The sequence below is a fragment of the Dunckerocampus dactyliophorus genome, chromosome 4 (genome assembly GCF_027744805.1).
Source record: "Dunckerocampus dactyliophorus isolate RoL2022-P2 chromosome 4, RoL_Ddac_1.1, whole genome shotgun sequence".
NCBI lineage: Eukaryota > Metazoa > Chordata > Actinopteri > Syngnathiformes > Syngnathidae > Dunckerocampus > Dunckerocampus dactyliophorus.
Genome location: NC_072822.1, coordinates 6,715,334 through 6,743,078, shown reverse-complemented (window position 1 = coordinate 6,743,078; position 27,745 = coordinate 6,715,334). Strand labels below are relative to the sequence as shown.

Here is a 27,745-nt window from a genome sequence, read left to right as displayed (position 1 = left end):
GTTTGGCCATACTGCCGTTAGACAGCGGACTTGCACACCACCGTCCTCACCTACAGTACGCCTCAATCCTCATTATCCCCTCTTTTGAAAGGGTGGATGAAGCAAATTACAATCCCCACATTCTGCGATAATGAAAATGACTCACTATCTAAAGATGGGCGCTTAGCGTGAAATTGGAAATGTTTTAACGTAGGAGTTGGGGATGCAGCGCTCTCTGTGTGATTTAGATTTTGAATGCTCTCAATATGCAAATGCAGATGCACGTTTTCCAGTTCAGGGCTTTGAAATGCTTTTACATCTCCACTCATGCTGAAACATCTGGATCAACAATGGCTTGAGAGAAAGTGGCTGTAGTAGAGTAAAGGATTTGCTCTGCTTGTTTTACCAGTGAGCTCTTGGAGCATGATCAAGCTCTCCTTAAATGTGGGGGTTCGGCACCCAACAGTTCAAACAGAATAAAAATATTCACGCCCCCCGCTGCACTTGACTAGCACCTGCTGGGTTTTTACCTTTGAATGACAACATTTTTGACATGCTGTCGTTTGTATTTACTTATTGCTTGACATGTATGGCGAATATTGACATAATAGTTGATCAAACGGTCATTTAGGATGGTTTCCCCTTTAACCTGTTTTAATGAAACTAATTGTAAGTTTTGACTACATTAACCTCACTCACATGCAGCCCAGGTATGGTTCCAGATGAACTTTTTGTAATATGGCTCTGGTGATAAGCCATATCACATCAATCCTCCCACCTGGCAAATCAACCAATACGGTCTGCCCCTAAACCCCATAACAGTTACACTAGGTAGTTACACCAGGTAGTTAATAGATAATACCTAACTTGTGTAGTGTGTCTTTGGCTGGTAGCAGGTAGCACCGTTGTATTTGCTTTACCTTAAAGGGCACTCATCAATTTGCTGGCTTGCCTTTTAGATTGTACATATAATTATTCATAAGTGAAATGTGTGGAATATCTGTGACGCAACCTCACCTTTTTGAAAGCATGCCTTCATTCTACCTATCTTTATATGCTGAACCCGTTAACGTATCTTGGAGTTTAATAAAGTTATCTATCCAGAGACGACTGGCACATCAGGCAATGCAGTAATCCCTCGTTTATTGCGGTTAATTGGTTCCAGACGTGACCATGATAAGTGAATTTCCGCAAAGTAGAATTCCTTTTTATAAATGGGATGTTTTTATATCTATGGTGTAAACAACCTGTTTACGATCTTCTCAATACCGTTTTTAACATCAAAGCCTTCTAGACATTAAATAACACATTACCCAACATGCTCGTGTGTGTAGCAGTAAATGTGTTTTGGAAGTGACGTCGGGGGTTCACAGTTGAGTTTTAGCTTTCGTGGGTTACAGCCGCAACATTAGTCTGTTATTATTATGATGATGATTCTTCTTTTCCCACAACTCCTTACGGTGTCGTAGGGAATGCCACTCTTGCAAAGGTGCCACTCTTGCAATGGTCCACCAATTTCTTCCACTCTTGGCGGTTGTGTGCCATTTGCTGAGACTCCGTCATCCCGGTCCATTCTTCGATGTTGTCTACCCATCTCTTTCTTGGCCAACCGCTCTTCCTCTTTCTTTTGACATTTCCTTGCAGTATGGTTTTCATAAGTCTGATCTTGTGCCCATACCATTTGAGTTTTCGTTTTTCTTTATGCTGGTTAAGAGATCATCACAGTCTAATCTGATGTGTTATAAAATTTCTGATGTCCTCGTTTCGAATTTGGTCTTTGTATGCGATGCCCATAAGATTTCGGTAACATCTCATTTCAGAAGCCGTTATCTTCTGTTGGTGTCTTCCAGGATCCAGGTTTCAAATGATGTTGCATATCGTGCATATCTTGTGACGCATTTAGATGGTGCCGTTACCCCCTCTTTCTAAGAGTTCGGCCGGGATGTTGTCCATTCCAGATGACTTCCCACTCTTCAGTTCCTTGATTGCCATCTCTACTTCTGCCAAGATAGGGTACTCTTGTTCATCATAAGTAAAAGACTCTTTTTTTTTTTTTTTCCAAAGCAGATGGGTTGCCTGAGACGTTGTATAAATCACAACAGTATTCTGTCCAACGTTGATGTATTGCCTTGTCTTCAGTCAGGGTTGCAATGTTTTTCTGATCCTTTGAGAGATCTTTTGGAACACTTTCTTGGTGTTATTCCTTTGCACATTTCTCTCAATATCCTGACATTGTTTACCAATTCATGCTTGTTTAGTTGCGTTCATTTCTTTCCTGATGTCACCATTTATCTTTGCGTAATCCTTTCTAACTCTTGATGTTACCTTTTTTTTTTTAAAGTTCTTAGTTTGTCACACATCTCTAAGATTTCACTTGTCACCCATGGTTTCTTTGCTTTACGTTGCTTTCCCAGGACTTCCTCTGCTGTTTCAGTCATGATGCTGTTGAACTTTTCCACTATACTTTCCAGGTCATCCTCTTGTCATAAATTCTCCAGTATTCATCCATCTTGCGTCACATATTCCCAGAACCTTCGACTTGTAGTTCTCCATTTCGTGACATAGTTAATTGATCTTGCCCACTTGACTCAATGTCCTTACATTCCAAGTCGCTATCGCAACTTCCTTTCTGCCTCGTAGATGTGTTGTTTTGCCAGTAGCCAACTTTTTATTTCCCTCCTGGTGAGAAACGGAAAGAGCGGCCCTTGTTCCGGGCAACGGCCAAGCCGGTATGGGGTTGTTTGGTGGTTGCATTTTCATAGCATATCTTGGGGTTGTAGGCCCAGCAGTACCCATCTCCTCTCTGGTCCGGATGCAGTTTAATGTCGATTGTTATGATGATGATGATTGAGATGATTATTAATATTATGTTATTAGGATTGTGCCTGGTGTGAGATCATTTAAATTGGCAATAAAAGCTTGTTGTTCCACTTGTCTCACCTAACATTTACTGATACCCAGTGACCAACGTAGAATACTACATTCACAATGTAAATCGTCTTGTTAATGGCTTACATTTGTATTATAGTTAATTTAGCCATTTTTATGCTTGAAAACGCTTCCAAAATATGCACAATATGCGCCATCACCATCATTTATACATTCAATTATATTTGAAAAACTGCAGTACCGCAGTACCGTAGTGGAGCCGTGAAATTTGAACCTCATTGTGGCAAAAACCTGTTAAAATCAAAACTGTTTCCCAAATCCAGATCTTCAAATTTAGAGGTTCCATTACATTCCAAAATACAGTAAAGCATGAGTAAAGCATCATGGGAACCTTAAACAGCAATTATATTTTTTTCCCTCAAGATGGAGGTTATTATGCATATTTGCATTGCCATGACAATGCAACAAATCCGTGTTTTGTTAGCTTGTACATATTGGCGGAGAAATAACACAAAATGACCCGCTTCACAATCCAACAGTTCCTACTTGGCCAGTAGCGACTGTTCTCTCTCACGTCATCATCTCTGGCAATCACCGCTGTCTGACACAAAAGGCTCGCCATTTAATCACATAGCGACAGACTGCTGCGCGCCTTGGTTACCCAGACGACTAATGACTAGTGAAAAGTGGGGAATGTTTGGGAGGGGAACTGTAACGGCTCTTACGTCTAAGTACAGGGCCTTGTACACCACTGCTGCTTGATTTTCTTTTTTTGTTTTTTTTTTTACTCGGCAGTAACTGTAAGTGTGAATTACAGATGTTTGGTTCCACCAAAATCTGTGCATTTGCATGCTGGATTGAGTAAAAACAGACACGAAAACGGTGGAACGACTGAAGATCCAATGTAAACCAGCGCGAGTATTGATAAGCTTTGCGTTTGGCCCAGTTGCTGTACTTCCAATGATTCTTGCCTCCAATGAGTGATGTAATGGCTTTTGATGAGGAGACAGTCTGGCCTGTGTAAACAGCAATTTGGCTTCAGGATGGACCGTGGTTAATTCTACTCTCATCCACATGAAACAAAGCACACATCATTAAGAGAGCCATTCAAAATGCATACAAAGCCACAGGTAAAAACTGTGATTTGTAGCAGCCTCAATAATTGCACACTTCCAAGAGGGTTGTACATCGGAATGGTTGACATTTTTTTCCCTATATGAAATCATTCATTCATTCCAGATGCAATAAAACCTATAATTGGAAATGTTTTAAGTCTGTGGTTTTACCACCATTTTTGCAACCTCTGCCAGTAATCATGGTTTGTACCCAAGGGTACAAGTTTGGTTCTGATTTTGCCTTGTGCTCGCCCGCTTGGATGCCGTTAAAAATGGGTGTGGTTTGTTTACGCCACCATCTTGGATCACACGCACAAGGCCAAATTTTGTGATACTCGCACGTTATCGTGCAACGCATTGTAGGACCTTGGGCTCCTCCCCCTCCCTCTTTGCAAAGCTAGGTAAAAGTGATGTTAAATGTTCAGTTGCCCATTCGTTTGTTGTTTGTAATTATGTTTGTATGAGTTTCTGCATGTAAAACTATAATCATTGTCTATAAAATGTGTTTTGCGTGAGCATTTTTGGTTGTCTGGATATATATATATATATATATATATATATATATAATATGTGTGTGTATGTATATGTATATTTTGATACGTAAGTCGCAGGACCAGCCAAACTGGGAAAAAAAAGTGCAACTTATAGTCTGGAACATATGGTAATTCGTTCCAAAAGGTCAGAAGCAAATGGAAAAGTAAAACGAAGTGATGGAACATAAATGCGTTTTGTAGGTACTGTTTTTGTAGGTACAAAAACAAAACAAAACAACAAAAAAAAAGGTTCTATATTGGCTTATGTCCTGCTGAAGTCATTTGTATCATGGCTTCAAAATGAGCCTCTTTAACCCATATTGTATTGATAAATTGAAGACCTCTTGCAGCCATTAGCGTTCTATGACTCATCTTCAAAAATTCTTAAAAGGAAAAGCATTAGCAGTGTCTTCTGAGAAAAGCCTTGCCAGTTGAGCGGCGACTGACCCCGGTCTCATGCCACGATGGCCGCCATCCCAGTACTTCACCATCAGAAGTCTTGTGTCATCAGGGTTCCGCACCACAGATCCAGCCTCCTGCGGTCCCACATCTTACGTCTCACTCAAAAAGCCATTATGCCACAGCTAACATTTTCTCCCCACGCCTATTTACTGTAACTAGCACAAGCATAACTGCCTTTAGCAAGGATTCATTTGAAATGGAAGAAAGTAAGCCATTAGTATATGAAACACTAGTTTTTCCTTTGGATGAAGCTGCATGAATAACAATATCATACACTCAGGGTTATTACACTTGATGCAATCACAGGAGAATCACATTTCATGCAGAGAATGGAGAAGATCTCATTATCTGTACAATAGTCGTTTATGTTTAAAGGTTAATTAAACAGCAATGGCTGTGACTAGAACATTTTTGGGGCTCCAAAGGTTGTGGAAAAGCTTTGGTCAGAAATGGAAGGTTATTTCGTTAAGGCTTTAAGTGCCATAATTTCAGCACTATAGAACTGTTGGAAGTGAAATTTTATTCTCTGCAACCTAATAGAGGTCTCAAGGACCACTCTGTTTAATAAATTTTACCTCCCCTTACGTGTTCTTTAATCTCTAATTATGAGAAGGGATAAGACTCAAGGTTTACAGAATGTATTGAAAATAAGTCGGACAGAATAGTTTGACATTCTTTGGATATCCGAAGGGGAATATGTCTCTCCTAATGTCCTCCTGCGGCTTTCTAACCAGAAGAAGAGAGAGTCCGCCACGAGTGATGGACTCCTAGCTTTTTATAGGCGTTTTCCCAGACCACGTCAAGATATCTTATCCTTTGCATTCTTCGGTGATGTGTGTGTGTGTGTGTGTGTGTGTGTGATGATGACAGCTGAGAATTGCATTTTAGCTGATGTGGTACAACTCTCATAAGCACCTTTTTCTGCACAAGATAGCACATGCACTCCCAGCATAGTACATCCTATCTTTGGCCCAGTTGCCCCATTCCGTGACCATATCTGACTGCTGATTATGTGAATGCACTTTATCTTTATGCGTGTCTATAACCTACTTAAATAAATGTTCATCCATTCAGTTAACAAATTAATAAAACAGTATTTCTATAATCTACTTGTAATAAGGGTTTACTGACTCAGCAAGTTAAACAAGTTCATACAACAATATTATCCTACAGAGTGCACCGGTATATAAGCCGCTGCTAAATTTAAAGAGGGAAAAACAGATTTGTACATCCAGTAAATATACTGTAGGTGCACCTGTCTATACGCCGCAGGTGTCCACGTCGTAACATGAGATATTTAGTTCACAGAAATATGTTATACAGAAAGCTTTTTTTAAACTTTTAATTAAATAAATGCGTTTTTCCAAACGGAGCTGAACAGTGCGTATAACACGGCTGGTTAAACAGTAGCCTACCACAAAAGTCATTCATTGTTGTCCATGTCCTCCTGGGAACTGAAACCACTAAAGTCGTCCTCGTCACTTTCGGACCCTAACAGCCCCACAATTCCCTCGCCACACACGCCACAAGTCTCTCTCCCACTCTGTCTCCCTCTTTTGTTGTCACTCGCCACCAACGCCACCCCCGCCTCAACGCAAATCAGTCCCCGAGCCCGTGCTGTCCTCCCCAGCACGCAGCAGTCCTCCCCCCAGAAACCTGCTGGTGACAGTGGGCCTCCCGACACCGCTCTACGCAGATCCACCGGCAGACCCGAGCAAAAGCCGCTAGATCGATCGCCTTCAACCTGAAAGCCGCATCACATGCACCTCTCCACGCGTTCTCCACAATGAGTCGTGATGTGCAGATCGATACTGAAACATCGATAGCTCATGTTCCCTTTAATTTTTCAAGTGTCTCAGCATACACACAAACGACCTGAGCGTCGTTTGGACCTGTGTGAGCGCCACATTATTATTTTGTATGAGTGGTTTGAAAAGGTCAGCAAAACGTATTTCACAATGTAGCTTTCTTTTTTGTTCAGCTCCGACAAAACAAGCCATGGCGCTATCTCACCCAGTTAATGATCTGAATCTTGTAGGAAACACCTACAGTAGTTTATTATTTCCTTTTCCATTTCTTTTCTTCTTTTTTTGAGGGGGGGGAATTATGTATACTTTTATTTCTTTATTTCCTGTCTGTTTTGCAGCAGCCTGTTGTGGTACTATTTCATTCATTACTTGAAAGTGATGCCACATTTGCTGTATATATATTTAGGTTTATCTAAATAAAAAAATTTAAATAAAAAAAATTCCCCCCCCCATCACACAGGAAAACTCAGCGTAACATTTCCTCTTTAAGATAGTCCGGCCATCAAAGCAAAAGCATGTCAGTACCACAGTTAAGCCACACATTCAAATCCACACTTTTCACTCAGAAAATAAATGTTACGTACCATTAAGTAAGGTTCATACATATCTACCCATGTTATATAGCCTACCTCAGAACACCTTTTTTTAAATAAAAGGCACACATTTTTACAAACTCTGACATTTATTGCAAAACAACAACCAACTTTAATAAATAACAGCTTACAGCCAGCACTGTTACATTTATAAAATAACAAATTTATCAAATATACATATGAAATAGAAATAACAATATAACAGACTTCAACAAACGTGTAAACCTTATCAAGCATCTTTCAAGGTCCCAATATAGTAGATATAATCAGAGAAAATAAATCATTTAAGATATAAATAAGACTCGTGCTTGTGTGTGTTGCAATAAATGTCTACTGAACGTGCGAACAAGAAGTGACGTTGGGCTTTCAGAGTTGAATTTTAGCTGAATTACGACCACAACAGTAACCTGTGTTGTTGTTATTCTATTATGATTATTATGTTATTATTATTATTATTGTTTTGCCTGCTGTGAGATCATTTAAACCTGCAATAAAAGCTTGTTGCGGCACTCAAGTGTGGTGCTTGTCTCACCGAACAATTACTGACGCATAGTGACCAATGTAGAATACTACATTCACATCTTTAATGTGGCTTCCTTGTATTTGTATTTTAGTTCATTTAGCCATTTTGCTCAATGCTTAATTTAGGCAGATAATATACAACATTTGCATCAATATGCTTATTTCTTGACTAATGATAGGCTGTATTCAACCACGAAACAGAATGATTTATTAATTAATTTTTGGGGAAAAAAACAGAGTGAAGCCGCAAAATTCGAGCCGCAATGTGGCGAGTGACTGTACTCTGTAACTCTGCACTTATCCAACATAATAGATGCCATACATCCCATGCGACGACGTACAGACACAAACGTTAACAACACTGGCAGCGTTATGTGAGCTACAGTTTAACAGTAACATCATGCTACATTAGCCTATTTGCTGAACAAAAACAGAATTATTAAACTTGCCACTCCAAGTCATGGCACAGCTCCAGGCTTTATTTCAAGATGTGTAGCGAAGCCCGCTTTTTTATTAAGTGGTGGGCATCTATCTAGAGGCGGGTCAAAGGCAGTATCATGCCTATGTGGAAAGTGTTTTTTCCTTCAAGATGTCTTGAAATGCCACAATTTCAAAAGCGAATATTTGAGAGCGACTCTTTTCTCAAAAGTGGAGAGAACAAGTAGATGATAGATTGGCGCACATAAACAAGCTCTAGGGGCAGTCACTTTTGCATAGTAGGAGGCCTTTAACAAAAGATAGACCCCTGACACATACTGTATGTGCAGATTATGATGATCTCGAATCAAAGCCTGCAGATCAGAGGCAGGCAAGTGCCAGTCTTCCCTGTAATGCAGGTTATTGACAATGGTAGACACACTTAAGCACCACATTTGTTCATAAGCACATACACAGGCAGATTCAGAGCAGCCCAGGTCACTGTGAAGAGTGTGCGCTTGCAGGTGTCTTCATCATCACAAGTCAGACTCGCTACCATCAGGTCAGACGTGGTCATCCTGAGGGGCCTGCGTACACATCAGCCAGCTCTTTGAATGTCAGAAATTGCATTACCATCGATCGTGTGAAAAAGGACACTGTTTCCTGCTGCAGTATCATGTTAAAAGAGGCTGCCTGTTAAATAAAAGCCACGGTTCAAAGTTGAGTAAAGCTGGTGGGGTGGATTGCTTTACAAGATAAAATGTCAAAATAGGATGCTGTTCATTAATTAAACAGATTTTGGGGAGCTCATTAGAGCGTTGTTTTCGGTCCCTGACATAATGCGTGACAGTATATTAAATTAAATCAAAATTAGCCCCGCGCTTCTCTCGCCACCCTCCCACTGCTTTGGGTTGATATCTTTCCCACCCAGCTGGCCTCCCTGGAGGCAGTCTGTATCCTTATGATGCACAACACTTGGCATATATATCCTCTGGTTATCAAGCAGCGAGCGAAGCAAAGCAACCTCTTCACATGATTGATGAGCAAATGGGATTTTAATTCAGTTACTCAGCCGTCACCCTGTGGCCATATCTTCATGTCAGGCTTCTCTTTTTTTTTTTTTTTTGGAAGCTTTCTCTCACTGAGAAACACTGAGACACTTGAAGTCATTTTTTTATACTGACAGTTGTGTTGATGAAGTTTTATTTTATGTATATCCTCTCTGATCATTTTTTTGTATAATTTGATACTTGAGTAACAAGGGAGCCATACAGATTTATATGAAAGATGCACAAAGCCCTAGAAATGCACCTTTTTTAGATCTTTTACTCCTGAAATAGGAAGAGAAATGCATATCTTTTCCTCTCCCCAACTTCATATACTCGTACTTGTCTTCCAGGTGCTAAGATGGCAGTGATGTTGACACACTGCAAATACTGTTGTTCCTCCATCTGTTCTAATATTTGGTTGAAGCAATTTATGCTTTAATGAGAGTAAGCTGTCTATCAACATGTTGACTTGGCAATATTCCCCTGCAAAAGGGCTCTCAGTGTGTCAGACGTGTGTCAGAAGGGTGTCTCTTGTGCACAGCCACCCTTCAGGTCACTCCAAACATTTTCATTTAGATAGAAATCTGGTCTGTGGCTGGGCCATTCCAAAACCTCCAGTAAAGTGTAAAATTTGAAGCTCTTTTGCAAAGAAGAGTGGGCAAATATGTCAAGATGTTCCACGCTGACAGACTCCTTCCCAAAAAGCTCCAAAACAAAGTATTTTTAGGGTGTGCAAGCAGCTTATTGTACATTGTTAATAATACTTATTGTTATTATTTGAATAAATATGATTATTATTTAAATACCTATCCTTATTTTTATTAGGTAAATATTATTATCGCTGTTGTTATTGCATGGTAACAGTTTCAACTTGGCATGGGCTGGTATACGATTCTGACGGTATGATAACCTTGGGCAAAAATATCAGTTAGACGGTTTCATGGTATTATAATTACAGCTCAAAAATGTGTTATTTTGAGAGATCGTTATTGAAAAGAGAAAAGTCAAGTCAGAACATTCATTTTTAAACCATGTAATACAACATGATGAAAGTGGAGCATGTGTATTTAAAATAAATAACAGAAAATCCCTGAATTATTTCCTAAATAAATAAAATGCAGTTCTCAGTGCAGTCTGCGGTGTGTAATCCTGCAACTCAAGTCACAACACAGTAGATATTTTCTCAGTAAAAAAAACAAAGCAAAATACAAATAAATGCAGTCAGTGGCAGGTCACACTTTTCCACAAACTTCCGTTTCTGGGTCATGTGATTGTTGTTAGGAACTACTGTAAGACGTTAAGTGGTTGTTGCTTGTTTCAGTGGAGAGTAAACGCTTTATACCACTTCGTCTCCACTACTGTCTCCTTCTCATTCACATCTCCACATTTGGTGACCCTCGATGTGAGCAATATGTTGGCCCACAACAGCGCAGCCGTACTGGCGGCACCCAGTGCTAACGAGGCATTTAACAGTGCCTGTGCTATCTATGCCCGACGTGTGGCAACACAGCACACGCCTGTGGTTTTAACACGTCGAAGCCCAGTTCAGACTGCGAGGAATAACACAGGATGTGAAGTATTTCCACGTAATGGCCGCACTGGACCACGACTTTCTCTCATATCGTAGAAACGGTATGACGCTAAATTTTTGTGCTTTTGAAACTGACTTTTTCATGCCGTGATATACGGTACCTTGAAACCGGTAACTGGTCTATGCCTAGTTTCAACCATTCATCAGAGTTTGGCACCATCCTATTTTAATTTACTAACATTCAAAGGTGTCTTATTCGTGCAGATAACTTGGCTTTCATTTTCTCAGGCTTTGAAGTGCCCTCAGCTGACGTTTCTGTCCGACGAGCACAAAAATGTAATTTAACATTGGAGACAAATGCCATTTAAAACAGCAAAAACGTCTTAACAGCTATGCAGCTTCCCCAGTTAAGATAACATTAGGGCGTAGTGCAACATTTATTTCTCCATTGGAAGTACATTTCAACAAGGGTCGTATTAAAAGTTGTAGTGTATATAGTTTTGCAACATTTATCACCATGGACACCCAACTACTTGGAGATAAATAATATTTGACTCGCTACTTACTAATGTTGAGCTATGGGAACATATTATACAGTATCGCTTCACATTTTAGCTACCAATTTATTACAGTACATCTTCTCAAAGGACAATACTGAAGACATGAAAGTTTGATATACTTTAGAGTAGTCACTGTACAGCATCTATAGCAGTATAGATTCACTATCCACTGGAAATGACTTAGGCATTCTTGTCTACATAGTAGATAATTATGTTCTGCCTACATTCAAGCATGGTGGTGGTAGCATCATGGGCTGCATGAATGATGCTGGCAATGGGGAGCTGCAGTTCATTCATCACAATCACATGTGCCTTGTAAATAAACACAACTATCATCTGTATTTACTGTATGTTCTAATTGCAGGGCAAGATGGTGAAGGGAATGGGTGGAGCCATGGATTTGGTGGCCAGTGCTGGAACCAAGGTGGTGGTCACCATGGAGCACTCAGCTAAGGTTTGTGTTTCTTTACGAATTCAGGATGCTATTTAACTTTGAGCAGTGCGCTAATGAATGTGTGTTCTGACTGAGTAATGGTAATTCTCTTAATGGTTTGCTTAATGGCTGTTAAGCAGAAAGGTCGTGTTTGCTGCTCATTCAGATGATTTAAATACTACAATTGGAGTCAAGTGTTGGAAGTTGGGAAGAGCCGATTAGTCGGAGTGGTGTTCTCCACTTTGACTTTGACTTCCAAGTCATCGTGATGCAAGGGCAGCGTAACATCCTGAGCAAGCATGCTGAACTGTGCTAGTCGCAGTCTGTCTGGCGCCCAGCTAAGGTCCAGATGGTGCAGCAGGTGAACGTGAATTCACGGCCCTCAATCGTGATGTCATTCATGATGCAGGGTGTGTGGGTTGCGTGACATGTGCTTCTGAGACAGCGTCTGATGATTAAAGATGAATAGCGGGTAAACTCAGATTGACGTTCAGATATGTGCTTTGGCTACCCAGGGAATAAAATATCTCCTGGCTGCATAGCTTCACATTTTACAATGAAAACTGCATCCATGAAATTATTGTTGCACTTTGATCCTTAATGGATACATTTGTTTGCTAACCCCATGCTCAGTCTGGTTTATAAACATGCAATTCCTTCTTTTAGGGGGGTAAACACAAGATATTGGACAAGTGCCTCCTCCCTCTGACGGGGAAGCAGTGTGTGGATCGGATCATCACAGAAAAGGTGTGTTTATATGTTTGTTTACTTCTGCATAGCGAACTGATGGCAAAAGAAAAGCACCATTTTCTATAGCCATAATCGGTTAGGGCAAAATGCAAAACCTAAAACTGATTAGCTTTTGTGCAAACGGCTTCAATGTTTTTTAAAATGAAACATAATACACTTTAAATTGCGAGCAGGTAATTCTCCAGTTAATACAATTGTAAATAAATGTGAAATAACAGTTTGCAATGTTTCTTATTAGGAAAGTGCAACAATGCAGACAAGTTCAACAGTAATAGTTGATTATTATTTTATTTTTTGGAAATTAAGTCCACCACCATAGTGCCCGTACCCAAGAAGAGCAACGTGACCTGCTTGAATGACTATCGCCCTATAGCACTCACTCCTATTGTCATGAAGTGCTTTGAAAGAATAGTCATGACCCACGTCAAAAAGAGCATCCTGGCGGCAACTGTGGACCCTCTACAGTTTGCATATCGCCAGAACTGGTCCACGGGTGATGCAGTCAACACTGCCATCCACACAGCCCTTTCTCACCTACAGGGCCAGGACACATATGTCAGAATGCTATTTATAGACTATAGCTCTGCTTTTAATACAGTCAGCCCCCACAAACTCACAAATAAGCTCCTCACACTCGGCCTGTCACCCTCCCTGTGTAACTGGGTGTTTAACTTTCTAACAGGCAGGCCCCAGTCAGTCAGAGTCCACAATCGCACATCCAGCTCAAGAATTGTGAGCACTGGGACCCCACAGGGGTGTGTGCTGAGTCCGCTTCTCTACACGCTCTTCACCTACGATTGCGTGGCCTCCCAGAACAACACCAACATCATTAAATTTGCGGATGACACTACAGTCATCGGCCTGATCACTGGTGGTGTTGAAACATCATACAGAAGAGAGGTGGCGGACCTCATAGCTTGGTGTCGTTATAACAATCTCCTTCTCAATACAGATAAGACTAAAGAGATGATCATTGACCCAAGAACAAGGGAAAAGGAGCCGCATAGACCCCTGTTTATTGATGAGACTGAGGTGGAGAGGGTGAAAACCTTCAAGTTCCTTGGCACACACATCAACGAGGACCTCACCTGGTCTCACAACACTCAACAAATTATGAAGAAGTCCCAAAGGAGACTGTACTTCCTGAGAAGACTGAGGAAATTTGGCATGTCCACCACAATCCTGAGTTGCTTCTACAGATGCACATCGAAAGTGTCCTTACCGCCTCCGTCACTGTTTGGTACGGTAACTGTACAACACGTGATAGGAAGGCACTCCAGCGGGTGATCAAGACCTCACAGAACATTGTTGGGGCAGCCCTCCACTCACTGCAAGACATTTATAAAACTAGAGTCCTACAAAGAACACACAACCTCATCAAGGACAGCACACATCCACAACACTCATTATTCACACTCCTACCGTCAGGCAGACGCTACAGGAGTTTGAAGTCCAGGACCACAAGGCTGGCAAACAGCTTTTACCCACAGGCCATCAGGCTTCTCAACGAAGCACTCACACACGCCGCACGCAACACACGCACACACTCATAGCACTTTTATTTATTTACTTATTTATTTATTAATTTGTATTTATTTGTATTAATGTCTCTTCTGTTGTTGTTCCCTATTGGCCTAAAGTGCAGCATTAATAGTCACAGCTTGTAGCCCCGTTTCAGATGTCTGTCGAACAATACTGGTGCACAACCTTCGTCTTTTCCACTTGTATTTCTTCGGCAAAGTGTTCCCAAACCAAAGACCTCAACAATGGAAGACAGACGCGTGATTATACTTGATGTGTACCGTATAATTAGATCTTGATTCACCTCTGAACTGTACCGAAAAATCAGATTACCAATACACCCCTAATACTAACCGTAATGAACTGCAATTTGTTGAAAAGTGACATGTCAGCCATGTTTTACCATCACATGGCTGATATCATGAATTTCTGTGTAACAGGCAAAGCTATACACAGAATGCTGTCTGCAGACTGAAATCTGAGTAAAACTACAGCTCTCAAGTTGAACAGACATGCCTTGATACAGTATATTGGTGAAGTCTTGCACATGTTTGTTTACCCATGCCACAAATAGCAGGCTGTCAAGTTGACTTACACCTGTTCTAAGGAAAGTATATAAGTGCTGTTTGCAAGTCAGAACCTTCATCATGCATTGCTTGTCTGTACAATGTTATGATCAGAGCTCGATATAAGGTTGTCTGGTACAGTTGTCCTCCATCAAGTAGTCTCATTCATTGTGTCCTGTGTCCCATTGCGTACTATCAATGGTGCTACATTTTTTTGTACAATTTACCACAAATTCAGGACACATTGCATATACTGTATAGTAAATACGATTAGAAATGCAATCAAGGCTTTATCAGTTCAGTGTAATTGTAGCATAATTCCATTTTCCATTGGGTGTAATAAGCAACTTATGACTGATGCAGACATGTCAAATGACACCCACAATAAAACAGTCTTGTGGCACCTTAATGATGGCTATGGTGCAACAGGGCTGGACGGAAATGACTTGGATTCAATCAGCACTAATTATCTCTCTTTGGAGGCTGGTTTATTATATTGATTTTGTTTGTGTTTTCATTTTCACCCTCGGGCTTGGCTTGTCCTATAATGTCATTTGTCGGCAGGCCACCCTCCCTGCATTAAGGCCTCCTGCTAAATGACTTCAACAAAAAGACACCTGCTTGCATATGCTTGTCCTATTTAGGCTGTGTTCACACTTGTAGTTTGATACTGGTCCTGATCAAAAATGTTAAAAAGATACATTCGTCCCTCGCAACATCGCAGTCAAACATATATTAATTAATAAATCATACTGTTTCGTGGTTGAATACGGCCTATTATTAGTAAAAAGAACATGCATACTTAAGCATATTGTATTTTTTGCCTGAATTAAGCATAAAAATAAAGCATAAATTAACCAAAATGAACTAAAATACAAATATCAGCCATTAAGAAGACATATTCAAATTGTGAATGTCGTATATCCACATTGATCACAAGGTGTCAGTAATTGTTCGGTGAGACGAGCACCAGACTTGGCGATAGGCTTTTATTGCAGGCTTAAATTATCTCACAACAGTCACAATAAAAATAGCATAATAATCATAATAACACTGGCTCTGTTGCGGGCGTAACCCACGACAAGCTAAAAGTCAACTCTGGACCCCAACATCACTTCCTGTCCTCCACACTGAACACATTTACTGCAACATACACAAGCATGCGTTTTGTTTGTCTTGACTGTTTGTCTTTATTTTCTCTGGTTATATCTACTATATTGGGTAATACCAGTGTAAAGGTGACTATATGGGTGTTATTTCATGTCTAGAGGGCTCTAATAAGGTTAAAAACCATATTAAGAAGATCGTAAACAGGTTTTCTATGCCATAACTACGAAACTATTCCATTTATAATAAATAAATCCTACTTTGGGGAAATTCACAGAAGTTTCACAAGCTTCTAATGTACTTCCCAATCTGAATTTTACTTTGTGCAGTTACATTTGTGGCCATTTTACAGTTGATGCTCCTTGTGTAAGTCTGCAGCATCTTAGTCTGAGGATAAATTTGTTTTTCTTATACAGTAACGAGAGCTAAAGGATTGTGGACCCAGTCCACATTTTGTACTCATTCCTCCCAATTACGGAAGAAGCCTGATCCTGTATAATACGGCGTTGTCTTTGTAACCAGAAGGCAAGCCAGGTTATGGGAACAGCAGCAATGCTATAATATAACAATAATTATTAAGGAAATGAAACTATAAGATGGCTTAAGAGCTCAGAGTTGCTGCAGTTTGTGAATCCTCATCTTTTCCAGTCCCGTGTGATGTGTAGCCAGCGAGCAGTTTTCTTGCCCATAAAGGTTAAATCACTTTCTCCTGCCCCTCTCAGCACGGTGCTGTCTCCTCGCTACCTTTCTTATTTCATCTCCTGCTGCTTTCTCGGCCTCTGGAACCACACCTCAGACGTTCCTTTCAAATTCTCTGAAGTTTTTATGCAATCTTTCCTAGGATGCTGGTTTTCCCCTGTAGGAGAAGAAATGGAAGAAATGTATTTCATCAGTTTCAGAGTCGCATGAAACTGTACCAACAATGTTTTAAGTACCATTTTAACATCAATTGTCATGAAAGTGTAAGAAGAATTCACTACTGAACTGTGTACTCATCCTTAACTTTGAGCACGATTGACAGTTTGAGATCATGTTTTGGTGAGTCTGCTCACATAATGACGAAATGCACCAAACTTTCTGATACATCGTTCATCTTCCTGTATTATTTTTTTTACTTAACGTTGCTCTAGCCACATTGTACTGAGCAGCCAGGACAGAGACGTGTGCACCACTTTCCTACCTCGCAATTAGTTGTGTTTGCTGTTTTTACAGTTTTTGTCACTTTTTTGTCCTCCTATTTTTTTAAATTTTGCGATCTCAGGGGCATTTGAATTTTGACTGTATAATTATTCACTTCATTTACCTAAACTGTTTTTCAAGTAATATTTTTCCCTCCCTTTTTTTCCCTCTCCGAATTTTGTTGTATTTTTCTGTCCCTATTTAAAAAAAAAAAATAAAAAAAGGCAGATCTTTATAGTGAGGACAGGCAAGAGTGAGAGTGAGCGCTTTTCAAAATTACTGACACATGATTGTCAGCTTGTTTGGCTCTTGAATGCTGAGTACTTCTTTTTTGGCAGCAATGTGAGGAGAACATTTTTTTCACCCCCTCACGTTCAGCTCTCGGCTGACGTCAGTCTGACGAACTGTGGATATTTGGTAAAGTACAGGTTTATACTTGGCACGAATGTATGACATTTTGTATTTGTATGCTGTTTGTTGTTATAGTTGGAGTTCATACACAATCTTTGTGGTTCTTGCACCAGCATGGATATCAGTAATGCCCGGCCATTGGCTAAACACTTGAAGTGACAAGAAGCATGGCCCAACGTCACCTAATTCCATGTAGTTCCTGTAATGACATATGATAGTACAATAATCCCTGGAAATTGTCAAATTTAACTGTGCCCGCAAGATGGCAGACAGGGATTTATTATTATTGTTATTTTTTTAGAGAATCTGTATTTGGACCTCGTATTTTGACGTTAATTGGTAGATTTCCATTTCTTGTTTTGAAATTGAACAATATTACCCGGAAGGTTAGAGATCGTATCGGGCAATAATTCCTGGACCTTTTTGGAGTGGTTGAACGACGGCGCATGGTGTACTTGGTGTTGGCTTTTTGCCTCAGCTAGCTTGTCATAAACTCAGTAGCGTTCTTGTTTAGACATAGAGCAGCCATCTTTATGAGTAAGTCTAGTCAATAATATTGCGTCACATTTTGGGAGGTAATCACCAGAGGAAACAGCCTGAATGCTATCAGCTGTAGGAAATGAAAGGCGACTAACACGATGGCAAACGATGCCTTTAATGAGCCTTGTAATGGTTATCTCCTTGCTCGTGAAATGGGCCCTTGTTAACGCTGGGTCACACTGTGTAAAGGTGCCGTCTTAAAATGAGAGCCAATAACCTGTTGCCTTTCGTGTTTACTGCTCGCTGTGGTTGATTTATTGGATATGCTACACAGACTGTGTTGTTGCCATTTGAAGCCACTGACAAGATGAAACATGAACTTAATCACTTCTTCTGACCCTGATGTGCTTCTGCAATGACGCACAGACAAAATCCCTGTGTTGTAATGTCTTGGGTGTTTGGGGAAAGAAGCAAAATCCAAATCCAAATGTACAGAATGAATTATTCAACTGTTAAGACGAAATGATTACCTGTGGCTTTTCCAGCAATGGCAGCAATTAGCACTCCAGCAATCAAATTCATATTATGTCTTGGTACTACGGTGAGTTTTGATTTTCTTCAAATCTACTGCTTAAAAAGCTTGAAGGTGGGAATCAATAGTACTGTATTATAAATGACGTTGACCGATAGTCCAAAGTAAGATTATAAAAAAGAAAAACACCCCTATTATTTATGGTCATTACTTTTCTTGTAAACAAAATAAGCAAAATAAACAAAATAAGCTCTAAGCACCAAGTAAACCAAGTAAACATTGGAGAGACAAGAATAGTTTCATATTCTATCATATTCTAACGCTTAAAGACTTAAGTAACTTTTGATCCTTCTGTCATGCATGATTGATTCTTTGCTAAATAATGATTTTGTGTCACATTAAGAGATCAGTGCTTGTTTTCTGCGTATCCTCTCGTTCCCCGTGACGTTCCATCTGTCTTGCTATTTTGGAGTGAGATGTCAGCCTGCTGCCTCGTGTGTGCATGTGTGCACGTGCCCGCTTGTCGATCTAATGAGCTGATCGGTGACAGGCGCTGTGTGGATGAGGGCCTTGGCCTGTCAGTCCCTGCTGGGAGAAGGAACAGGACCGGGTTCACTTTGTCTTCTCAGATGCGACAGTCAAGTTTATTATGAAGGCCCTGCACAATACATCCTTCATGCTAAATGTGATTTAGAAGCTGTGGACATTTTGCAAGGCTTTTTTGGTGCATTTGAAATATTCTTGGTGTTATACTGGGAAATTTCTTTGTCATTTAATTTTAAATACATGAGCTGGACCATATACGGTCGGGCCCTTCCCTTCTTCCCCGAAAAGCAGATTCTGTATCATATTTTGTGCCTAGTTTTGCCCACACTCGGCTGTTTACTCGCTCACCGTGGGAAGTAAAAAGCAATTGATTTTGCCTGTGAATATGTTCGGTCGGGCCCTTTTAACGGGGTGGGAACCGGCCGTGTTTTTTAATTCTTCCAACTGTGAAATAGTATCTGAGCATATGAGTCAAATCAGTTTAATAATTTAATCTATGTGGGGTGAATACAAGCAAAAGCAATGCCAGAGCTGGAGATAACGGTCAGCCACCCAGCCAAGGTCCAGCGGGTTACGAGCGGCCTCTAAAGTGAAACCGAGTTCCTCTTTCTCATAAGCCTTCTGTGGAGGCGGGTCCAGTGATCAGGAAACTTCCTGTTAACTGTTTGTTGGTGTATTGGTCTGATCTGGTTTCCACCAGTCTTTTGTAGACGTGTGTGTGTGTGTGTGTAATTGAGAGATAATTAAAAAGAGCTGTGGTGTATTTGTTCCAAGTGAAAGGTTTTGTGATTGAGTGTTATCGCTCTGTTATGAACAAGCGCAAATATGTTGCAGTCCTTATCCAAAACAGGGTGGAAAATATTCCATTCCTAACAAATAGAACTGAAGTTAGTTTGAAACACATGTTTTCTGTATTTTTTTTTCAAGATGTTGCTCCTCCTCAGAAGACTTCTGATGCCTGCTTCACATTTTAAAAAATGGTACTCTATGGAAACCATTCTGGAGACCCACACGTAAACACATCACCCATATCTAATCTATATGCTCCTGTACATAACATAATGACAAAGGACATAGAATACATCAAATTCCTAAACAAACTTGGATCAAAAAGTCCTTTTGCCAAAAAGTAAGGTGCTTGCTTTGACGTTCCATTAAATAGCTTTCAGCATTCAGCATGGACAAAATGGATTGGGGTTACCTTCCCATAGGAAATAATGCAAATAGAAATAATCCGGTGCCACTGTCTCCAGCATAACACATTTATGAACAGTTTAGGTAGTATTTTAAGTAACAGTTTAACATTCCAAACAGTTGTAGTGTAAAAAGAAGTTTAACCACGGTGAAAGGTGAAAACAACAAAACTATGTACTTTAGCTTTGATAACAAGCAAGTCTGCTTACTTCACTTACTGTAACTTCTATTGTTTCTTCTCTGGGGCATCCAGCTTTGGATGTTCCGTAAATTACAGGCCCCGCTCAAAGAAGTAATCAGATTTAATCAGATTGGTCAAAGAAATAATCAGGTTTACACTCCCCGGAACACAATCTTAATAAGATCTATTACAAAAACCCTGCCTTTTATGCAGATAATAATGCCCAATTTTAATCGACACCCTTCGCCATTATGACTGTGGCTTAGTTTTTAAGCTGAATGCTCTTCCTGACGTAACCCTGGCCCCGAATTGAACCCATGCACTACCAAGAAAGCAGAAACGTGAACCACTACACCACCAGGGATTCAGCCTCATGCTGCTCTTTTCAGTTTGTTTATTCCGTTCATAAATTATTTAAGACAATAATGAGTGTTTCTTCACAGCTACTTTGCTAACACCTTGTCTCCTTGTCATAATTTAGTTAATGTCCATTTTATGTTCCTGTTAATTGCTCAAATACTCTGTTACACACAGGCTGCACAGGGGCATAGTGGTCAGCATGTTGACCTCACAGTCAGGAGATCAAGGGTTTGAATCTCCATTCGGACATCCCTGTGTGGAGTTTGCATAGACAGGATAGATAGTTGTGACACACACACACACACACACACACACACAGAGAGAGAAGCCATCCTTTTTCACCATGGCTGACCTTGCATTGTTAGTCTGCTTCCTCTTGGGATTGATTTCTTTTTGAAGAGCTTGCAGGTCACCTTGATAATTGAGGGCCTAGGCATCCTTGTCTGTGACCCATTCTGCATCAAGTACATCTATTAAGCAAAATACTCAGTATTTTTTTTTTTTTTTTCCCATCTTATCACCCGCCCACATTATTTTTCTTCTCTTCTCCTTAACGCCTGCTTCTCCTCACTCAGGCCGTGTTTGATGTGCATAAGACAAAAGGTCTTACCCTGATAGAAGTGTGGGAGGGCCTCACTCCAGACGACATCAAGGGGTGTACCGGTGCAGATTTTGAGGTGAGTATTGTGACTTTTTAATGAATTGTTTTTAAAGGTCTCATATTATTATTTTCCAACCACTGCAATAAATGTGCCTTTTATTTTGTGTGTCTGTAGCTTTAATGTTAAGGAGCTGTGTTTGTGTTTGTTTGTGTGTCTCCAAGAAGCATTATTGTGCATTTTAACCACTTTTTACATATACACTGTAACTTGTCCAAGATAATAGATGCAATATATGACATAAAACAACTTAACATTAAGGAGTGGGACAGAAGGACACAACACTAGCATAGCTATGTGAGCTACAGTGATAACTTTACGCTTACATTTTAACACCAACATGACACTAGGTTAGCCTACTTTCTGAAGAAAGACTAAATGATCACACTTGCAACTCCCTTGCCTATAGCTGACTGACAGATAGGTAACAAATTTATTTTAAGGTGTGTAGTGAAGCCTGATTTTATAAATTATGTTTTTACAAAGCTGTCCTTCATTAAGTGGTGGGCACATACATTGGGAGGGCTCATATATCATAATTTCTGGACCGGTATATGAGCTGCACCCACTGAATTTAAAGAGAAAAAAGACTGTACATCTATAGGCCGCACCGCTCTATAAGCCGCAGGTGTCCACTTTGTAACATGGGATATTTAGTACACAGGAAGATGTGACACAAATATTTTTTTTTATTTTTATTAAGTAAATACTTTTTTTAAACAGAGACGAAAAGTGTGTGTAATACGACTATCGAGGGAAAGGCTTCTTGAGACGTCATCTGTACTTCTGTGAAGAAGGTGTCGGACGTTTCGCTCCTCCTCCGAACTTAGTTCGCTGACGAGAGCCTACACAGATGTAATACGACTAGTTAAGCAGTAGCCTACCAGAAAAGTCATTAATTGCCATCTTTATCCTCCTCCTGGGAACTAAATCTACTAAGGTCGTCTTCTTCAGTGTCAGAATTGAACAGCCTCATAAGTCCTTCGTCACACACTTTCAGTCTCTCTTTAGTTCTTGCTTTCTGTCACTCACATCTTGAGGCAAATTAACCCTTTAGCTTGAGCTATCCTCTTCAACACACAGTAGTCCAGCCTTTCAAAACCTGCTGGTGATAGTGGATTTTTTGACACACTTTAAAGAATGACACACTATAAACCTTGCAATCCTACTACTTGATGTTCCCAGCATCACTCGTTAGCAATGATGATACTTGAGGCGCTTTTTTTCATCGGAGTTCAACATCTGCCTCGGACCAAGCAGTCCGAACAGAAGCTGTAGCAATTCTACACTTGATCAAACTTACTTAAGATTTGTCAGATCAAAACACGATTGCTGCATAAGACTTCAGAACCTGATATTAGCATCCACTTCAGTCATCCAATTCACTACTTCCCGAACTCTAAGCATCATGGGAGCTGTCGTTCTTTTAGCCATAAATTAGCCCGATCACGCCACACGGTTCAAAGCGTGATAAAAAAGTAGTGATTTATACACCGGAAATGAAGGTGCCTAGGGGCTTGTCAGAGGTGGTATCTCGTTCACAAGGAAGAGTTTTTTTCCTTTCACGAACTTCAAAAGTGACCAAGTGCATCTTCTCTCAAAAGTCAGATGATTGATTTTTCTCCCATTTCTGCTCATAAGTTTCTCCAGGGACACACATTACTGTTAAAACATCATTTAAAAAGTCAACTTTGCGTAATAGGAGACCTTTTAATCATGTTGCTCACTTGACTAACCATTTTTAATCTCTTCTAGGTGTCCCCCAACCTGAGGCCCATGCAGCAAATCTAAAAGTGGATCTTTCAGTGTGTTACGCCTGGTGATCTTAATAGCCTACCGACAGGTCAAAGCGCTTTTTATTAAGCAATGACTCAAGCAGGGAGAAGGATTAGTCATCAAACAGTTGTAATTCAGAAATCCTTCTGAGGGTGCTTTCGGAGGCAGAGATGATGATTTTCATGTCGTTTGAAATGCACCTGTAATAGTGCTCATGATGCAGTGACTGTACTAAAAGTTGAGAGAACTATATACCAATGAACGAGTTATTTAAGAGTCGCAAACAGATGTGCTCTACCTCAGGTGAGTCCTCATCTGACACACAGTGAAATGTCAATGTAGCATTAGTAGTCTGTCAGGTTTCAAATTGTACAAAAGTGGAAATGTAGGCCAAATAAATGAGATAAATGAGCCTTAATTTTTGCTTTGAATCCGCTCTGCCTCTGCTTTTCTACAAGCAATAAAACCCTGCTTGCTTTGGGGAATAACTTGTTTTTTGGTGGTTTTTAAGATGTGAATGTGTTTATTTTACCAATTAGTACCTGAAGTGCTGCAGGTTGGAGCCTTACTATAAATGGACGGTGGTGGCTCATGTTGACATTCTGGATGTGATTTCTTCACTCCAGTAGAGAGCATCACCACCTGAGGGCTGTTATGTAACTGTAAGAATTCTGCCCGCAGGCGTTTTTTTTTTTTTTTTTTTCCTTTTTTCGGTTGAAGAAGATCAACCGGGTTAGATCATCAAGTGGGAAATATGGAGCAAAGTGACAGGGCCCCTGGCGACTGGCAGTTGATGTTAATCCAGCACGCCCCCCTTTCATGAGTCAACTGGAACCCCCTTAAAGCCTGCATATTGTAACCCAGTTATTCAACAGTATTGGAAAGCAGAGGAGCCGGTACTTTGAGGAACATATTTAAGGTGCTTGCATACAATAGTAAGAGCATAGTAAAAAGGGGAAGGCATTTTTTCTTTACGTTTTTGTAAAGTTTTGAAGGCAACTTTGTCAAAACAATCGGCATGGCTCAACAAAGAAATCATTTGCATGTGCTCCTGTCCTCCTGGGTCTTAAACCCAAACCATAACTTTTAAAGTGAAACACCCAGGCTGTCATTTACAGTCGTCCCTTACCACATTGTAGTTCAAATTTTGCGGCATCACTCTATTACGGCTGCTTCGTGGTTGAATACGGCCCATTATTAGTAAAAAAAAAAAAAAATGCATATTTAAGCAAATTTTATCTATATTTTGCCTAAATTAAGTATTTTCAAGCATAAAACTGGTTAAATGAAGTAAAATCCAAATATAAGGTATTCAGAAGATGCATTCAAAGATGTTGTAAATGATATGTAGTATTCTACACTGGTCACTAGGTGTCAGTAATGTTACTGTACTGTTCGGTGAGGCACACAAGCACCAGACTTGATCGCCGGAACAACAGGCTTTTTTACATAGGCACAATAATAATAACATAGTCATCATCATATGGCAACATGTTGTGGCCATAATCCACTCCAAGCGAAAACTCAACTCAGAGCCCCCCGACGTCACTTCCTGTCCTCCACACGTCCGTAACGCGTTTATTGACACACACACGAGCAAGAGCTTTTATGTCTGAAATGGCTTATTTTCTCTGATTATGTCCACTATATTGGTTAATACAAGTGTAAATGTGACTGTAGGGGTGTTATTTGATGTCTGGATGGCTCTAATAATGTTAACTGAATTTAGAAGGTCATAAACAGGTTTTCTGGGCTCTAACTATGAAAATATTTTATAAATTAGGACTTTGCAGAAAAGGATTTATCACGGTTGAGTATGAAATCAATTAACCACGACAAACGAGGGATTACCTTAATCAGATCTTGACCAACATTCTGGGGTAAAACAGGCCTCTAAAGGCAACCGATACTTTAACCATTGTTTTGCTTTTTCTGTGGCTTATATTGATGGTTTTTGTTTGTCTTCACAAAAGAATGGTACTGTCAGGTTCAAACATCCTAAAACATTCAAAGCACAATGAGAAAGAAGAAAGACAACAACGAGATTGCTTTTTACTCGTGAAGAGAACGGAAGAAATGTACTCAGCATACAACCTTCTGCCGCATCATTGGTACCAATGATGGCAATGAGAGAAATTGTGATAACAACCATAGAACCACAAATTAGAATGATAGGAGAGTGATGGATCCCTCTCTGTTCTGACTGTTCAGTAGAAAATGGCTAGTACATTGAGATACACAACAGCCAAGTATAAATTGGGAGTCAGAGAAACAGACTTGTGATCAAAACATGGCTCTGCTGTCCAAACACTTGTGAAATTTAGTTGGCCATAAATGAAGCATGTTTACTCAATTTGTTTTTTGTACTCATATTAAAATGTAGCATTTAATTGTATCGCATAAGTCACTTGACTGAAGAACACACCGTTATTGTCCTTCAGGGGTACATTTCACATACGCATCCAGTCAGATCTTTGCATACACTCATCATGGGCGTCAGGGTCTTGTTTATTTTGGGCCTTTACAGATTTATTTGAATAGGATAGAATGATAACACAACATAATGTACATCTTTAATGATTAAAAAAAACAAAAAAGCAAGCAGGAATTCGGTGCACAATTTGCTTTGGATCTTTGGAGTTGGAAATATGCATACAGGTTCCAATATATACTGTATATAGCTGCATCTCAATGAATTGGAATAGCTTTAATTATAAGTAAGTAACTATAATCAGAAGTTAATTTGTTTCAGTGCAATTAAAAAAAAAAAAAATCCTATATTTCACTACACACAGTGACATTTGAAGAATGTAGTTAGTAGTTTGGATGATTATGTCTTATAGCTAATACAAATCCCAAATTCAGTATCTCATAAAATGCGAAAAAGTTCAGTGTTATGAACTATTGGTTTGCACTGGAATGAGCCTTTAATTGCTCTCTTAGTCTGACTTGAACTCCTGAAATCAAAAACTTTTGGACAATATTCAAATTTATTTAGATGCACCTGTATATACAGTCACCTAAATCCTACAGTAACACCTGACAAGGCCAAATCGACTTCTCATTATTGATCATGATTGACTGCAGCTGATAGTTTCTCTTTGGCACCATGAAATAGTTTGATTGACAGGACTCATTGGATCTCCCAATACACAGAACGGGAATGTACAAGGAACTCAGTGAAGCTCTAAGAAGGGGAATTGTAGATTTACACAACCTGGAAAAGTCTTATGTCTTATTTAAATCTTTCAGATCATTAAACACTTAAGTGGTTTTTAGTCAATGACAACACAGCTGAACAAAACATGCAGTTTTTATTATTAAGGGAGAAAAACTATCCAAACCTACATGGCCGTGTGTGGAAAAAGTGATTGCCCCCTAACCTAATAATTGGCTGGGCCACCCTTACAGTAGGCTGCAGAAATCATGGTTCCATTTATCACAGCAAGTCTTCCATGTCCTGAAGTAGCAAAACAGCCCCAGACCATCACACTACCACCACCATATTTTACTGTTAATATGATGCTCTTTTTCTGAAATGCGGCATTACTTTTACGCCAGATGTAATGGGACACACACCTTACCAAAAGTTCAACTTTTGTTTCGTGAGACCACAGAGTATTTTCCCAAAGGTCTTGGGGATCATCAAGATGTTTTTTGGAGAAATTGAGACGAGCCTTCAGCAGTGGTTTTTGTCTTGGAACTCTGCAGGCCGTTTTTCGCCAGTGTCGTTCTTATGGTGGAGTCATGAACACTGACCTTAAGTGACACCTGCAGTTCTTTGGATGTTGTTGTGGGGTCTTTGTGACCTCTTGGATGAATCGTCACTGCACTCTTGGAGTAATTTTGGTTAGCCGGCCACTTCTGGGAAGGTTCACTGCTGTTCCATGTTTGCACCATTTGTGGATAATAGCTCTCACTGTTGTTTGCTGGAGTCCCAAAGCTTTAGGGATGGCTTTATAACCTCTTCCAGACTGATAGATCTCAATTAATCTCGGTTATGTTTTAACAAGGGGACAATCACTTTTTCACACAGGGCCATGTAGGTTTGGCTTTTTGTTTCTCCTTTAATAATAAAAGGGTTCATTTAAAAACTGCATTTTGTGTTCAGTTGTGTTGTCATTGACTAATATTTAAATGTGTTTGATTATCTGAAATATTTAAGTGTAACAAATGTGTAAAAAAAAAAAAAAAAAGAACTCAGGAAGGGGGCAAACACTTTTTCACACCACTGGAAGAACAACCACACAAACTCAGATGAAAGGAAATTGTTTTTAAAAATCATAGATATATTTAGCATCATTCCACCTTAGAAAAAGAATGTTTCAGGTAAATCCCAAATGGATAAATTCCCATAATGGCTGTATGTAATGTGACAATAACTGGATATATAGAGTACTGTACGTATTGTAGTACTGGATTGTATTTATGATGATGTTTCTCCTTGAATCTGCTTGTATTTAACATTCTTCATTACAGAAGGCACATGTTTCAGTTCTTGGCAGAGGTCTCATCATTTACAAATACTCTAATGGCTAATCTGTTGCAATTCTTTCTGTGAAAATGCTGCAAATTTATTGGGATGTGGCGAT

At 39.8% G+C, this 27,745-nt stretch overlaps 1 protein-coding gene across 1 annotated transcript in view; it reads left to right on the top strand.

Moving 5' to 3' along the window:
* Positions 1 to 23,826, top strand: part of oxct1a (3-oxoacid CoA transferase 1a) — a 56,620-nt gene extending 32,794 nt beyond the window's left edge. The window contains exons 14-17 of the mRNA XM_054773015.1: positions 11,823 to 11,912; positions 12,558 to 12,638; positions 21,294 to 21,395; positions 23,133 to 23,826. Of these exons, the coding sequence (XP_054628990.1) occupies positions 11,823 to 11,912; positions 12,558 to 12,638; positions 21,294 to 21,395; positions 23,133 to 23,168 (309 nt within the window). The 3' untranslated portion in view covers positions 23,169 to 23,826. The remainder of the gene's footprint in view (positions 1 to 11,822; positions 11,913 to 12,557; positions 12,639 to 21,293; positions 21,396 to 23,132) is intronic.
* The last annotated feature ends 3,919 nt before the right edge of the window (positions 23,827 to 27,745 follow it).